This window comes from Melozone crissalis, unplaced genomic scaffold (assembly GCF_028551555.1).
Source record: "Melozone crissalis strain CALT ecotype California unplaced genomic scaffold, PUWL_Pcris_2 ptg000012l_1, whole genome shotgun sequence".
Classification (NCBI taxonomy): Eukaryota; Metazoa; Chordata; class Aves; order Passeriformes; family Passerellidae; genus Melozone; species Melozone crissalis.
Window position 1 is genome coordinate 13434246 of NW_026535790.1, and position 14222 is coordinate 13448467.

At 52.7% G+C, this 14222-nt stretch overlaps 1 protein-coding gene across 1 annotated transcript; it reads right to left on the bottom strand.

The window, feature by feature from the left end:
* Window positions 1-934: 934 nt before the first annotated feature.
* Window positions 935-7171, bottom strand: KPNA7 (karyopherin subunit alpha 7). The gene is made up of 10 exons (XM_054271180.1): window positions 7109-7171; window positions 6319-6453; window positions 5700-5785; window positions 5011-5279; window positions 4442-4524; window positions 3722-3985; window positions 3131-3364; window positions 2621-2803; window positions 2037-2186; window positions 935-1015 (listed from the first exon to the last, which is right to left on the bottom strand). The coding sequence occupies exons 1-10, from the start codon at window positions 7169-7171 to the stop codon at window positions 935-937; spliced, it is 1548 nt and encodes a 515-aa protein (XP_054127155.1).
* Window positions 7172-14222: the final 7051 nt, after the last annotated feature.

Sequence of the window (14222 nt, forward strand, 5' to 3'; positions counted from 1 at the left end):
CCCACCCAGGGTCAGTTTGAAGAGCCAAACTCCCAAAGCAGGCAGGGAAAGCAGGATGAGGGAGCAGCTTCCAGCAAAGCCTTTGAGGTGCTTCAAGCCCTGAGGAGCAAAGGATTGGGGCAGGGTCTGCTGGGAGCCATCAGCACTGGAGCAGTGGCCAGCAGCTTGCTGAGAACCCACAGCACAAAACCTTTGAGCTCATGGCTCAACTCCATCCTCACCTTCTGCTGGGAACCACACTTGGAGGGCTTGGAGAGGAGGAGAACCAGAGCCAGGGCCACACCATGGGAACCTGAAATTCAGGTCCTTGGAATGAAAGAGCAGAGGCTGATGGGCGCCAGGCTGATGGGTGGCAGCAGGGAAGCTGCAGCAGAGCTGAACCATTGCCCCTGCACTGCCTCCAACAGCAAAGGAGCAGCATCTGCTCAGCAGCTCCCACATCCACACTCAACTCTCCAGGTGAAATAACCCAGCAAGGCCCCTGACCCACCTGGCCCTGGCTCAGCTCCTTCCCCACAGCAGGGATGGTGCCTGCAGAAGGTGAAACTCCTCTCAAAGAGTTCTCAGAGCTGCTTCAGCCGCTCCAATTCAAGCCTAGGAGTTTCAGCTCAAGGATTTGGTGGCAGGATGCTGCTCTCCTGCAGTTTAATGTACTTAGAACAAAGATTCCACCCAGAAAATCTGCCCGGGGCTCCAACACATTCCTGCAAGGCCTTGAGATGCTATTGGGAAAAATCAAGTTATGTCATCTGCAACAGCAGCTTAAAAGAGGGGGGGAAATAATTAAAGGCAAAAGGTACAAAGCCAAAAGTGCAATTTATTGACTGGTTTCAGAAGTAAAAAGGCTCAGCATCTCTGCTCCTCATGGTTTGGATGTCTGAGCTCTTCTGAGGTACTTCCACCCACCAGTTTAGAGCTGTGTCATGCCTCATCTTCAGAAGTTGAAGTCTTGCTTCTCTACTGAGAAATCATACAGCCCATCTTGGCCAGTCTGGGGCTCCAGGTTTAAATTCTCCTAGGAGGAAAATGGTAGAAATCACTTCCAGGGTCTGCATTTGAGTAAACCTAAGCTTTTCACAGCAACTCTGTTTTAGTCTTGTTTTAAAAATCCTGTTAAGTTCAGCTTGACTGAAGCAGAACTCCTGGAGACCAGGCCAAGCCCTCCTGCTCCTTGCAGCAGCCTGAAGCTGCAGTGTCCCTGCAGCCCACACACAACAGCAGCCAAACCTTTGGGCTCAGACTCCAGAAGCAAAAGGAAATAAAAGTGGCTGCAGTGGTAGAGCTCACTGAAATTAAATGGCCTGCTTGGAACAGCAGCAGGCCAGGACTGCTCAGGGAGATGTTCCCTGGCATCCAGCCCCTCCAGCCAGAGCTGCTGTGGAGAATTTCCTGCACACCCTCTCACAGGGACACCCCACAGACCCTGCTCTGGCAAAGCTCTAAGCCAAACCTTTGCCCCCTGCTGCAGCTCTCACCCAAACTGAACCACAGTTCCAAGGCCTGCCAGGCCTCTAAGCCTCTTCCCTGATGTTTTCCCATCTGCAAGTCTAAGGCCAGGACCAAACATGGCATCTGTGACAGTCACTGGACCCTTGCAGCTCCTAGCTGGTGTCCTATCCTCTTTTTCCATGGATTGCTTACCATGAGAAGGGTCAAGTAATCCAAATGCAACCTGAGCACTGTTATCAGCCGAGTAGGAGGCTGCCATTCATAGTGACAAGCCAGCTCAGCTCTGAAGGAGGAAACTTCTCCACATTTGGTATTCATATCAGTAACTGCAGTAACTCCAGCTGATGCCAGTTTAGATTCCAGCAGCAAGATGCTATCAAGCCATCCATGTCTGTTGTCCAGCTCATTGGCTGACGACTCAGAGCTTTTACAGACCTTTAAAAGCAGCTGGAAGAAGCTGCAAGGACTACTCTGGTCATGTGGAGGTCTCCTTTAAAATCCTCTTCCAGTATCCTTAAAATCTGTGTTTCATTCCAGTGTGTAATAACTTCATATTTTCAGCTGAGAAATAGCAAGGGCTCACATACCTCATCAGAAAAGTATTTCTGTATGATGTCCAGGGCAGCTCTGTAGACCATGTCATTCTCATGGTTCTGCAAATCCTCAATTTTCTCCAGACCATCGAGTTCTTCCACCAGCAGACACAACTTCTCTGTCTTTCCCAGCTTCTCAGCTGCCTGTAGCATTGGAAAGCCAGGCAGGAAAACAAAACATCAGTAACAGGTCTGAGATGGTCTTTTCTGTAATTACAACCCTGATCAACAAGTCAAAGGCTCACAGCCCCTGAATTTATGGTCCCTTCCTGATGCCAGGGATGTGCCTGTGGAATACCAGTCTCTGCTGGGGGCTGCCAGCCAAACCAGGGAGCAGGGGATGAAGAGCAGCACTTGGGGAACTCAATCTTGCCAAGCCCTTTAGACAACCCAAGGGTATCCAAGACAAATTTAGACAACATGAAGTCTCTTACTCCAAAAAGCCAACAGTCATTGTTCTAACCACACAAAGTGAGCATTTGGCTCACTCCTTGCTGCTCTTTAGGAGAAGGAAGTCAAAAGATGAGACCGTATTAGGAAAAGATTAAAAAATGGCACCCAGGATGAGCAGAGCTCACCAGGAAGAGATTCGAAATGGTGTCCAGGATGATCAGGATGGTTTTGCTGTCTTTGACCAAAAGCAGGTTGAGCAGAGGTTTGAGGACCCCGGAACGGACGAGCTCCACCACCTGATCCACTGTTGCTCCAGTTGTGAAGTTGGCCACCACCCACACAGCCTCCTTCTGAGCCTTGAAATCACCCTGGAAGGGCAGCACAGCAAAGGCATTCCCAAGCTTTAGTACCCTCTAGGAGGAGTGTGAGGCCAGGATAACCATTTCCCTCACATGCAGCTTTCCCAGCCCCTTTGGGTGGTGCATGGACTCCTGGCACAGGTGCCAAGGGCAGCCCCAGGATGTGTTTCCATGCAGGTGTGCTGACAAATTGGGATGCTCAGGCTGTCCCAAGGACCTCAACAGCTCTGAAACAGCCTGCTCAGGTGGCTCTGGGGCCAAGTGCTTCACAAGGAGCCATCCCAGACCTCCTGAACCCCACATCCCTCCCTCAGCAGCCCTGTGCCCATCTCTCACCCCGTCAAGCAGCTCCACCAAAGGTGGCAATAACCCACAGGTGATGATCTGCTGGATCTGGTGGGAAGGCCCTGCTGCAATGTTGCTGAGGGTCCATGCTGCTTCCTTCTGGATCCCTGACTTGCTGTGCCTCAGCAGCCGGGGCAGGACAGTCAGGACACCAGCATCAATGGCTTCCTGGGTCTGCTGGTCTGTGCCTGTGACCACATTCCCGATGGCACGGAGAGCTGGAGTCTAGACAGAGATTAGAGGAGATGAGGAGAGTCCTTACCTCGAGGGATACATGTCAGAAAGCCCAGCAAGATCCCTCCCTAAGTGCTTGATCCTTCACGCAAGGAGAGCATTGTGGGTGATGGCTGTTTATTTACAGCCCTGTCGTCCCTTGTTTGCTCTAAGCAGCTTTCGAGCCTCTACCCAGCCTCCAGCCCCAGCCAGCAGAACAAGCAGTGGCTTGACAGGCAGGCAGTCAGCTCCATGGGCTGAGGGCACAGCACACCACAGCTGCCACACAGAACAAGGGCACCTGCCCTCCCTCTCCTCACACCTTTCTACGTTAAGGGACCACAGGATGGAGATTTGATTGTTCCCTACCATAATAATCAAATCTGGGCTGTCCATGAGCTGCACAAGCCTTGGGAGAATCCCTGTCTCCACCACAACTTGGATGCGGTCGTTGCAGCCATCAGTGAGGTAGGAAACAGCCCAGCAGGAGTCAGCGATGACGTGCTTGTCCTCGTGCTGCAGGAGGATGACAAGGACTGGCAGAACCTTCTGCACAGCATCCAAGGGAGGGCAGGGGTTCTTGTTCCTGCACAGGTTTGACAGGGTCCAGGTGATGTTCCTCAGGAACCCAACCTGAAACACAAGGCAGGTGTGAGATCCTCACTGCCCCCAAGAGCCTCTCAGTTTGTGTTAGCCTGTGAAGGTTCTCACACACACCAGAGACAGAACAGTGGGGCAGGAACCATTGCAGAGGGCAGAGACCAACCACAGAGCAGCAGCAGGAAGCTTGCAGGGCAAGTTCAGCCCTTCCACGTGCATATGCAAGCCTGCCTTGCACCAGTTTCATCTTATTCCTAGCCTGAGAGAGTCAGAGGTGGATAAGAAAGGCCAGGATAGAAGAGATCACATTGACTTGGAGTGTCTGCTTGGCACCCCCAGCTTTGTACATTGGCAGGGCCATAAAAGCAGTTTAGAGCAGGGTCTCATTCAATGACACAAACAGTTTGCTGTGTACAAGGCAGACAGTGGACTCACCCATCACCCAAGGGATTAAGAGCTGTTAAATCAAGAAAATGGAAGGTTATTTACTGGAATTGCAGGTGACACCAGAGCCAGCAAGGGAGGAATCACATCACGAGCAATAAGGACATCCCTGTAGATAGGGCCATCCCCTGGACAGATAAAAAGGGTTGGTCACTGCATCTGCCCAAGTCACAGGACAGTCAACATCAAACAGCAATCAGACCTGCAGGGGCAGGGCTGGGTGACCCACCAGCCCCACACCATTAGCCATTTCCAGGTGGGAAGGATTTACTGGGCAGACTGGAGTGCCAGCAGGCCAGCCAGGCAGGACCCATTCTGTTCTCCCCATGGTGACATTAATGGGTTAAACCATCCCAGCAAGACAGTGTCTTGCCCTTGGCTTTGGCCAAAATCCTCTTGCAGAGCCAACACAGGATCTCAAAGGCTGCCAGGCAACACCAAGGGGATGAAGGGCTATGGGGTTCAGTAGGGGCAGCAGCTCAGAGACCCAGCTGCATGGAGAGGAGCTCCAGTGCTTCATCTCCCCAGCAGAACCAGAACATTCCAAGCTGGAAGGGGCCCACAAGTCCCTGGCTCAGTCAGGGACCTCCAAATGCCCCTGCAGGTCTCCTCACCTGCAATGTTGCCCAGGGCCCACACTGACTGCTCGCTGATGTGCATGTGTGGGGAGGACAGCAGGGAGATGAAGGCTGGGATGGCTCCTCCCTCCACCACAGCCCTGGTGTGCTCCGAGGTGCCAGAGGCAATGTTGGTCAGTGCCCAGGCTGCCTCAAACTGCAGGGCAGCATTGTCAGCACGGCCCAGGAACTCCACCAGCCTGGGGATGATCCCCAGCTCGATGAACTGGTCGATGGGGGGGTCCTTGTGCTTGGACAGAATTCTCCTGTGAGAGAGGACACAGCACAGCCAGCCATGAGGAACCCCGTGTGGTGCCACCACAGCCCATAGCCCTGTGGTCCTTTGTGCCCCCACCCTCGTGGGGACAGCCCTGCTCAGCACTGACCCTTTACAGAGCCAGGCTCTCCAGTCCTTGTCCTGCCCAAGCACTGGCACTCGATTTCTTGTGGGATCCAAGATAATTCCTGGCACAGCACGGGGCAGCACAGCCAACCCCTGGGTTGGGTTCATGCAGCACCATGAGCCAAGCACAGCACAGAGGCCACAGAACAGGCACCAGCTGGGATTCCCATGGGCAGTTTGGGTTACCAGGCTCCTTCTCCCTTTGTCATCTCTCTAGAGAGCTCCTCAAACAGGAACTTGCAGCCCCCAGGCCCCAGCACAGCTCCAGCAGCTGGGCACATACCTGGCGGCCTGGGTGGCGAGCACCTGCAGCTGGGTGTCTTCCCCATTGACGGCTTCCAGGATCTCCTCCAAGGAGGGCTGAATAATCTGTGTCACAGGGAATGATTCAGAGCCAGCCAGGGAGCTGGGACTCCCTCTGGTTTAATCTCAGCAGTCAATCAGCTGTCTAGACCCAGCTCAGTCACCACTTCATATCTAAGCAGTGTCTATTCTTTATGCAACACAGTTTGGAGATGAGGCAGAGGAAGACAATCCACAAAAGCCTTCAAGGCAGCTAATGCTTGTAATCAAGCAGTGAAAGAGTCACTGACACCATAATGGGCTGTGAGCTCAGTAATTACCCCTGGCTGGGCAGGGAGCCAGACAGGAGCAGCTCCCAGAGCCAGAGCACCAGCCTGTTCTACCTGCCATCAAGGGAGGCCAGCAGGACAGCATCACCATGAAAAACTGCACAGACAAAGGCCAGGCAGCCTGAAACACTCCCCAGCACTGGGCATGGAGATCAGGAATGGTACCAGCCACTTAACTCAGGTCACCCCAGCTGGAATTGATAGTGGCCCAAGTAGGGGATGATTCCTGCTGCACTGATCCTGCCCAGGTGCAGAGCACCAAACACTCACCACCTCAGCTGCTCTGTCTTCTCCCAGAGAGGGATTCTCCTCATGGATGGAAATGTTCCTGCGCTTCAGGAGCTGCTCATCCTTCTTGGCCTTCCTCAGCTCAACACTCACCTCCACCCTCTGCCTCCGCAGGGTCTGGGGGAAGAACAGCATCCCACTCATATCTGCACTGCCCCATTCCCCAGGGGGTTCATCCCTCTGCCCTACATTTCCCACAGGAGGAGCGGGGAGCCAGCATCTCCTCCCTGTGGCCTGGAGGGTGATGGAGTTGGGACAGAGGAAGGCTCTCCCTCGGTGCCTCCCCAGGACATGGGCTGCTGGATGAACCAGCAACCAGTGGGTGTTTTAAAAAGTAGATTTTCTGAACCTGAAAGGCAAATCCTCATCTCCTCTACTGGCTTTAATCAAGCTGACAGATCCTACATCTGACATCCCACACCAGCCCCAAGTGCACAGGGATAACTGCTGTGGAGAGCTCAGCTGGCTGGGGCTGAGCCATCTCCCTTCCCCAGCCACACACCCAAAACTCACATCCCCCTTGCCTGTGCCACCATGCTCAGAACTCACATCCCCCTTGCCTGTGCCACCACGCTCCTTGCAGCCCAGCCAACCCCATAGCACATCCCAAAAACCACCCAAACATCCCAGCTGAAGGTATCCAGAGCCATTCCCCATCCCCTCCCACAGGTAGATTGGGGGCCATGGACCTTGAGAAGCCCCTCCATCAGCTCCTGCCAGCAGTGGGCTCTGCTGGGGCCCAAAATGCTGGCACAGGTAGGTGGGTACTCACAGTTTCATCCTTGCCCTTGTTCTTGAACAACTGCTTGTGCTGGCTGTGCTTCCTGGCTGGCATCTTGGCAGAGCTGAGAGAGGTGCTGGAACCCTCACGTGCTCTTGGGGGGTCAGCACAGAGCAGGGTCAGGTCACAGCTGCCCACAACCATCTCCTGCCAGCCACTGAGGGGGCTGGGACCCTCCACTCCCACCAGCAGCCCGGGCCACACATTTCCACCCCACACTCCCTGCAAGGGAGACACTGGAGATGCCCTGCCCCAAGCAGGGCTTGGTAGGATCCTCACACGCTGCAGCTGAGCCACTGAACTAAATAGAAGCACAAACTACCGCTTAACATCAGGCTGCAAAAATTACAGCTGCGGCAATCCCAGGGGGAAGCCAGACACAGACAGCCCATGGTGACAGGAAGACCTCCTTCCTCCAGCCCCCATCCTGGGGCTTTCACATTTACCGTGACACACCAGCCTGGCAAAGCCTCTCGCCTCCAAAAGGAGCAGCTCAAGGTCTGATTTAAGGACACACAGCCACATCTAAGCCTCTCTCACTCCACCACAGAGCCCAACCTGGCTTACTCCACCTGCACCCCAGCTAGCAAAGCCCCACAGTCATATGCAGGGACACAAAGTGACCAAGTTCAGCTGATAAAAAAAAAAGTTCCGGAAACCCAGCAACTATTACAGGCTGCCAGGGGAACATCATGAAATAGGGACAGGTCAAAATAACTTCTAAGCACCTCCTAGCAAAAGCCAGAGGTTTACACACAAATAAACCAAGACCTGGCCTTCAGACAGCTTTTGTCAGAAAAACAAGGCTTCAGCCAGCATTAAGGGAGATGTTTTCAGAGCAGAGACCATCACAGGACCCCTAAACCAAGGGTGTGCATCAACACACTCAGGGGCTGATCCCACACAGATGGTGCCTCCTCTCCTCCCCTCCAGGCTTACAGCCAACACCTGCAGCTCAGAGCAGCTTCCAAGGACTCCCTCACACCACCCTTTGAAGTTCAAGGTTTTGGTGTTTTTCTCATTCTGTCTCCCCGTTTCCTGTCCCAGTAACCAAGGCCAGGCACCAGCAGCATCACTCCTTTCCCATGCAGTCAGCAGAGCTCCTCCAGCTTCCAGAAGGGCCAGGCTGAGCCACCCTTTGGCTCAATCCACCATCCCCCATGGCCTTAATCCCAACACCCAAACATCAAGGTCTGCTCCAGCCTCCCCTCCTGTTCCCCCAACAGAGCCAAACACTCCAGAAAGCTTCCCCTAAAAGAAGAAACTTTCTCCACTCCATGCCAGCAGAAGGGCACAGCCCACCCAGTGACCCCAGCCAAGCCCCAAACAGCCAGGAACCCATAGTGGGGTATGAGAAAATAAACAACAACCCAGTACCCAAAAGGAGAAGGAAAGAGAAAAACATCCCACTTACTCTGACTGGGCCTCATACCCCACTGCCCTCAGGTGCCTCTTTTATTCCCCCCATGGGGCCACACACCCCCAGTGCCCCTCCATGATTGGCTCTCCCCAGGACAGCCCCCCGTTATCTGCACCTGCTCCCTCACCTGGATGCACCTGGGGATGGATGGGATGGGATGGGATGGGATGGGATGGGATGGGATGGGATGGGATGGGATGGGATGGGATGGGATGGGATGGGTCTCTCTTCTCTGGGCCACCACTCAACCCCCAGATCTCCTCCCTACATTTATGCTTTGCCAGCTTTGTCCTTGTTTTTGGCCAAGACCCTTTGTGGTGATGCCAGCCTGTACCTGGCAGTGTCCTGGGCTGTGGGGGACAGTTTGGGCTCTGCCACCCCATCACTGTCAGGGCACTGGCAGTCTGGGGTGCCCCATTTTTTGTCTGGGTAGTTTGGGGCTGGTGCTGCAGGGCAGGAGAGCACCTCCTCCAGTCAGAGGGAACCAGGGAGCCAGGCAGAATCAGCTGCACAGAGGTTGCAAGTGAGCCAAGACAGGATTAAGCAACTTGGAGCATCATCAGGCACTGAGCTGCTGGCTGGCACAGCAGGGAGGTGGCAAGGAGAGAAACCCAGCAGGAGCCCATTATCTCCATGAGTCCTTTAGGTTTTGGCCAGGAGCTGCTGGGCAGCTCACAGAGTGCTGTGTTCTGTGCCCATGACAGTGTCCGTCAGTCAGGAGACATTTTCATTTATGGAGTCCTTGCCCCAGTCCTGCTCTTGCTGCTCTGGCCCACAGGGACAGCAGCTCCCTGACCCCCAGGTAAGCACTGCAGCAGGGCCTGGCTGCAGCACTGTGAGCACTTCTGGGGGCTCTGAGGTGCTGAAGACATCCTGGCTTGGCATCCCCTCCACGCCATCATCCTTTTTAGCAAAGCCTCATAAACCCCTCTTGGTGTGGGCAGCCTGGTCCTGCTGATGGGGAAGGGAGGAGCAGTGTTTCCCAAATGGGTAGGGAAAACAGCAATTAAAATATTTAATTAAAACCTGACTTTAAATTACTTGACATCTTTTTGTACGGGGGAGGTGGGGAACAAAGACACTCAGAGATGAGGAAGGTGATGCTGGGATGCAGATGGGAACTGCACCCTCCACACCCTGGAGGGGATCTGCACTTCCAGCTGTGCACAGAGCCATTCTAACCCAAATTATAGCAATTCAGGGAAGAACTAGTACTGCCCAGCATGGAAATACCTATGGAGACACACTGTGCAATAACCTGGCTGCTCAAAGCCCTGGATTCAGGTCCTGGGGTCACACCAATTCTGCATTTCAAAGCAAATAAAATGAGCTGTACACAGCTTTATATGGAAGGTGATGGGGAAGTTTGAGAAAAGACCTTCAGATAAATCTGTTGTTTGTAGGCATTAAAAAGCCAGTTGTGCTAATCCTGGATGCTGTGATTTTAAGCTTCAAGTGCCACTGGTTGCATTATCTTGTTTCTTGGCTGCTTGAGACAGGAAAATTACATTTCAATTGCTTTTTAATTCAACTTAATCTGGTGCAAAAGTTAGCGTGCACCCTCTAATTTTGTTTTCTGAGTGGTTTGTTTCCACTAATTCCTAATCAGCCAACACTAAATCAAAACAGGCCTGGCTCAAGCTGAAATAGATGAGTCCTCGCAACCTTGCCAAGCAATTTAATTAAATTGGCTTAAAATCACACCCCAAGGTAAGTGGGGGCAGCCTCCTGCACAGGCCAGCCCCAGCTTTTGGTGCCTTGCCTGCAGAGCCCTCACCCAAGGTGCTGCAGGATGTGAGTGTGGAACAAGGCTGGGAGAAGTTCGTGGTTATCCCAGGCTGCTCTTTTCTCCCCGCTCCTTCCATTCCCTCTCCACCTGCCAAGCACAATCAGCCCCATCCTGTTCAGCTCCCTGTCACTTCCAGCACACAGAGGGAGAGGAAAACACGTGTAATGGATGAACATCCCCCTCCTTGTCCTTCACTCTGGTCCCTGATGTCATGAGAGGTGGCACTGCCACGCATTTGACTCCAGGAGCAGGCTGAGGGTGAGGGGGGTGGATTTGAACCTGTGCTGAGGACACAGAGAGATCAATATTTGCCAAATGGGGAAGGAAACAACCACTGGAGGAAAGAAAAGTTTTGGGTTTCAGCATAATAAGGAAGCATCACAGCTAATGGAGAGGAAAGGAGATAAAACCCTAAATCTATATGACAGTGTCCCCTGAGCTCAGCTTTGTGTGCTCAAGCTGAAAATCCACATTGTGACAGGTATGAGAAGCTGTGGTTCCAGCGCAGGGGTTTTTTCTTTTGTTCTCCCCCACTCTGCCATCCTTCACCCCACGCTGCACCTCAGTGAGGCTCTGACTGGGGCAAATTTGAAAACACTCATTTTTAGCCCTGAGAGAAAAGTCCCGATATCATCTCCTGTGTTTTTCATGTTTCTTGCGTGGATTTACCCTCACTGCATGTGGAGAAAGGTACTGGTCAGGGAAGCTGTCAGTGTGTGGCATCTCTGTGGCAGGAACAGCCTGGGGTCCGTCCTGGGGTGCTGCTCAGGCACAGCAGCTGGTTGGAGCAATCCCTCTGTGAGAGGGGAGCCTCAGCTGGATGGAGGGGAGCAGAGGGAGGGGTCCCTGCCAGCCCCTGAACGCTGGTCTAACACAGTGTCCTCTCTGTCAGCAACAATGCAGTTCCATTAAATGAACATCAACAAATTAATTTCACTTATTTGTTACACTAACACCAAGGAAATATCCATGTGGGTTCCTGAAACAGCTGATGATGTAACTGCTGGTGGTCTATAAAATCATGATGTGTCCTGAACTGGAAGGCACCGCAAGGATCAGAGTCCAACTCCTGGACACCCCAACAATCACACCCTGTGCCTGAGAGCATTGTCTAAATGCTCCTGGAGCTCTGGCAGCCTTGGGGCTGGGACCATTCCCTGGGGACCCTGTTCAGTGCCTGACCACCCTCTGGGGGAAGAACCTTTCACTGATATCCAGCCTAAATCTCCCTGACACAGCCTCATGCCTTCGTGGATGTGCAGCATTCCTAAGTGTGGCATGGATGGAGCCTGGAAATTCCTCCTTGTTCAGCTGGGCTCCATCCCCCTGGCACACAACCTGTGAGGGAGGCAGTGCTAACTCCACAGGTCCCTCCTGGGGTGGCAGGAGTTGGGCAGCTTGTGACCTCCCAGCAGCAGCCACCAGCTTCTTGTCAGAGCTATTGTTGGTGCGGCCCCCTCGGGCAGAGCCGCGCTCGGAGCCGCTTTGTGCCAGGCACGGAACAGGCAGGGAATAATGACAGCCCCCATCTGCTCCAGTCTGCCTAATCAGGACATGCAGAAGGTGGGAGAAGGGATTTATTGTTATCTCTGCCTTGCTGCTGAGCTGGAGGCAAAGCTGAGCACTGCAGCTGGATTTTCTGAGGCTGAAGGTTCAGTTTGTGGTTTCCTTTAATTTAGTGGAGTAGCCCCAAAAACGTGATCCTGCTTTTTTGCCCCTGTTCCCTTGCAGCCAGGGAGCCATGGGCATGTGTCAGTTCAGAGAATCATGAAATGGTTTGGGTTGGAAAGGACCTTAAAGCTCATCTCATTCCAACCCCCTGCCATGGGCAGGCACACTTTCCACTTTCTCAGGTTGCTCCAAGCCCTGTCCAACCTGGCCTTGGGCAGTTCCAGGGATCCAGGGGCAGCCACAGCTTCTCTGGGCACCCTGTGCCGGGGCCTCATCGCCTTCATAGGGAAAAAATCCTTCCCAATTTCCCATCCAACCCTGCCCTCTGGCAGTGGGAAGCCATTCCCTGTGTCCCATCCATCCATCCATCCATCCATCCATCCATCCATCCATCCATCCATCCATCCATCCCTTGTCCCAAGTCCCCCTCCAGCTCTCCTGGAGCCCCTTTAGGCACTGGGAGGGTCTCTCAGCTCTTCCTGGAACCTTCTCCAGGCTGAACAGCTCTATCAGCCCATCTCTACGGGAGAGAAAAGGAGGAGGAGGAAAAAGAGGAGGAGGACAGAAGTAGGGTTTTCCATCATTTCAGTTGAAACAGCTCCTGCTGTGACTGTGGGATTCTGTGGTGCTTTTCAAAGCAGTGTTCTTCAGGTCCTCTTCCCAGCCAAGAAATGGGATCACTCTGAAATGCAGGCACTGAAACCCAGAAAGGAAATGAATCACATTGACATTGTACAGAAGAAATCTATATTTGCTGATAAAGAGGCCCGGGAGAGTTGGGAATTCCCTGTGAATCAGGGGAAAGAGGATTTGTGTGCAGGAAGACAGCTTGTGGATAACTCCAACTGATTGTCCCATCAGCTGGGCTGGGAGCTCCTGCTGAGCCATCAGAGCACTGGGAAGGAGAACAGCAGGGCTGAGGGAGTTGTGGGAGCTCATTCCCACTTTCCAAAGGCAGCTGTTTGTGTCCATTTGGCTCCCCTGTAAGTGGATGCCCCAGAAAACCAGGCCAGCCCTGGAGCCTGTAACTCCACACCAGGCTGAACGTGAAGGAACTAATTTTAACTTCTGAGCATCCTCCTTTCTGCCAGCCACGGAGGGATTAGAGTAACAGTTTTTGAAATTATTTAAAAATAACATCAGACTTAATCAGAGTTATTTATTAAATCCATTATCCTCTGTCAGTTATGGGACACTGATTCAGCTACAGAAACTATAATCACCTATGGCCAAAATCTTATTTTTTTTCCCTTAGCAGGGCCCGGCAATAATTATTCCTTTAGTCCCTGACTCTGTAACTCAAGGATCTGAAACAGAGAAATCTATAGTGCATTTGGGGATGAGGCATGATGAAGAAACCTTGAGATTAATCAAAATCCCACATAATTTTGTATAAATCATGCATGGCCTTGCTCCACAGCACCAAGGAGGAGAAAGGGTAGGGTGCTCTCTAAAGGAGTGGAGTGCCTTGTAAATCATGCAGGAAATAGAAACTCCATGAAAACATCAGGAAATCCATATGAATCATGGGGTCTTGAGCCTCTGGATGCCTCTTTGCTGTCAGGGAGTCCATGTGCAGCTCAATTAGAGGAGGGGATGAGCTTTCCTGCTGCCAGACGCTGCTCACCTTGCTCCAGCGCCTCCAATTATCCCAGCTGAGGACAGCATTTCAACAGAAATTAGTGGCTTTGTTTAAAATGTGTATTTAGGGGCTTTCCTCTGAAAGCCATGCTTAGGAAATGCTAAAAAGACGATTGGACATGCATATTTCACCTGATCCAAGAGCTGCAGGTAATTTTTGCTAAGTCCAGAGGTGATGTTCTTCTCTGTTGCAGCTGCTTCACATCCCACATACACTGATTTGGGAATGAGCTTTTGGGGATCCCCCCTAGTAATTCCATCTGCTTGTGTCATCTCCTTCCTGCCACTCCACTGCTGTCCTGGAAATGTGACAGTGTAACAAATTGTATGTAAAAATGTGAACCAAATTCTGCATGACCCACAAGTGTCCTGGGCTGATCCCACAGAGAGGGGGATTCTGCACCTCAGCTGCACTTTCTGAGACCCCCCTTGGGACAGTACTTCCAGCTCTGGGGTGTCCCTCATCACAAGGATGAGGAGCTGCTGGAGTGAGCCCAAGGATGCCAAGGAGATGCTCCAAGGGCTGCTCTGGAGCCAGGCTGGGAAAGCTGGGGGTGCTCACCTGGAAAGAAGACTCCAGGGAG

Bases quoted from the DNA above. Each gene is read 5' to 3' on its own strand.
- KPNA7 (XM_054271180.1), bottom strand. From the start codon at position 7,171: ATGCCAGCCAGGAAGCACAGCCAGCACAAGCAGTTGTTCAAGAACAAG. The intron at 5,786-6,318 runs GTGAGTGTTTGG...CCTGTGACACAG, and splicing joins AAGACAGAGCAGCTGAGGTG to ATTATTCAGCCCTCCTTGGA. The intron at 3,365-3,721 runs GTAGGGAACAAT...ATCTCTGTCTAG, and splicing joins GCCCAGATTTGATTATTATG to ACTCCAGCTCTCCGTGCCAT.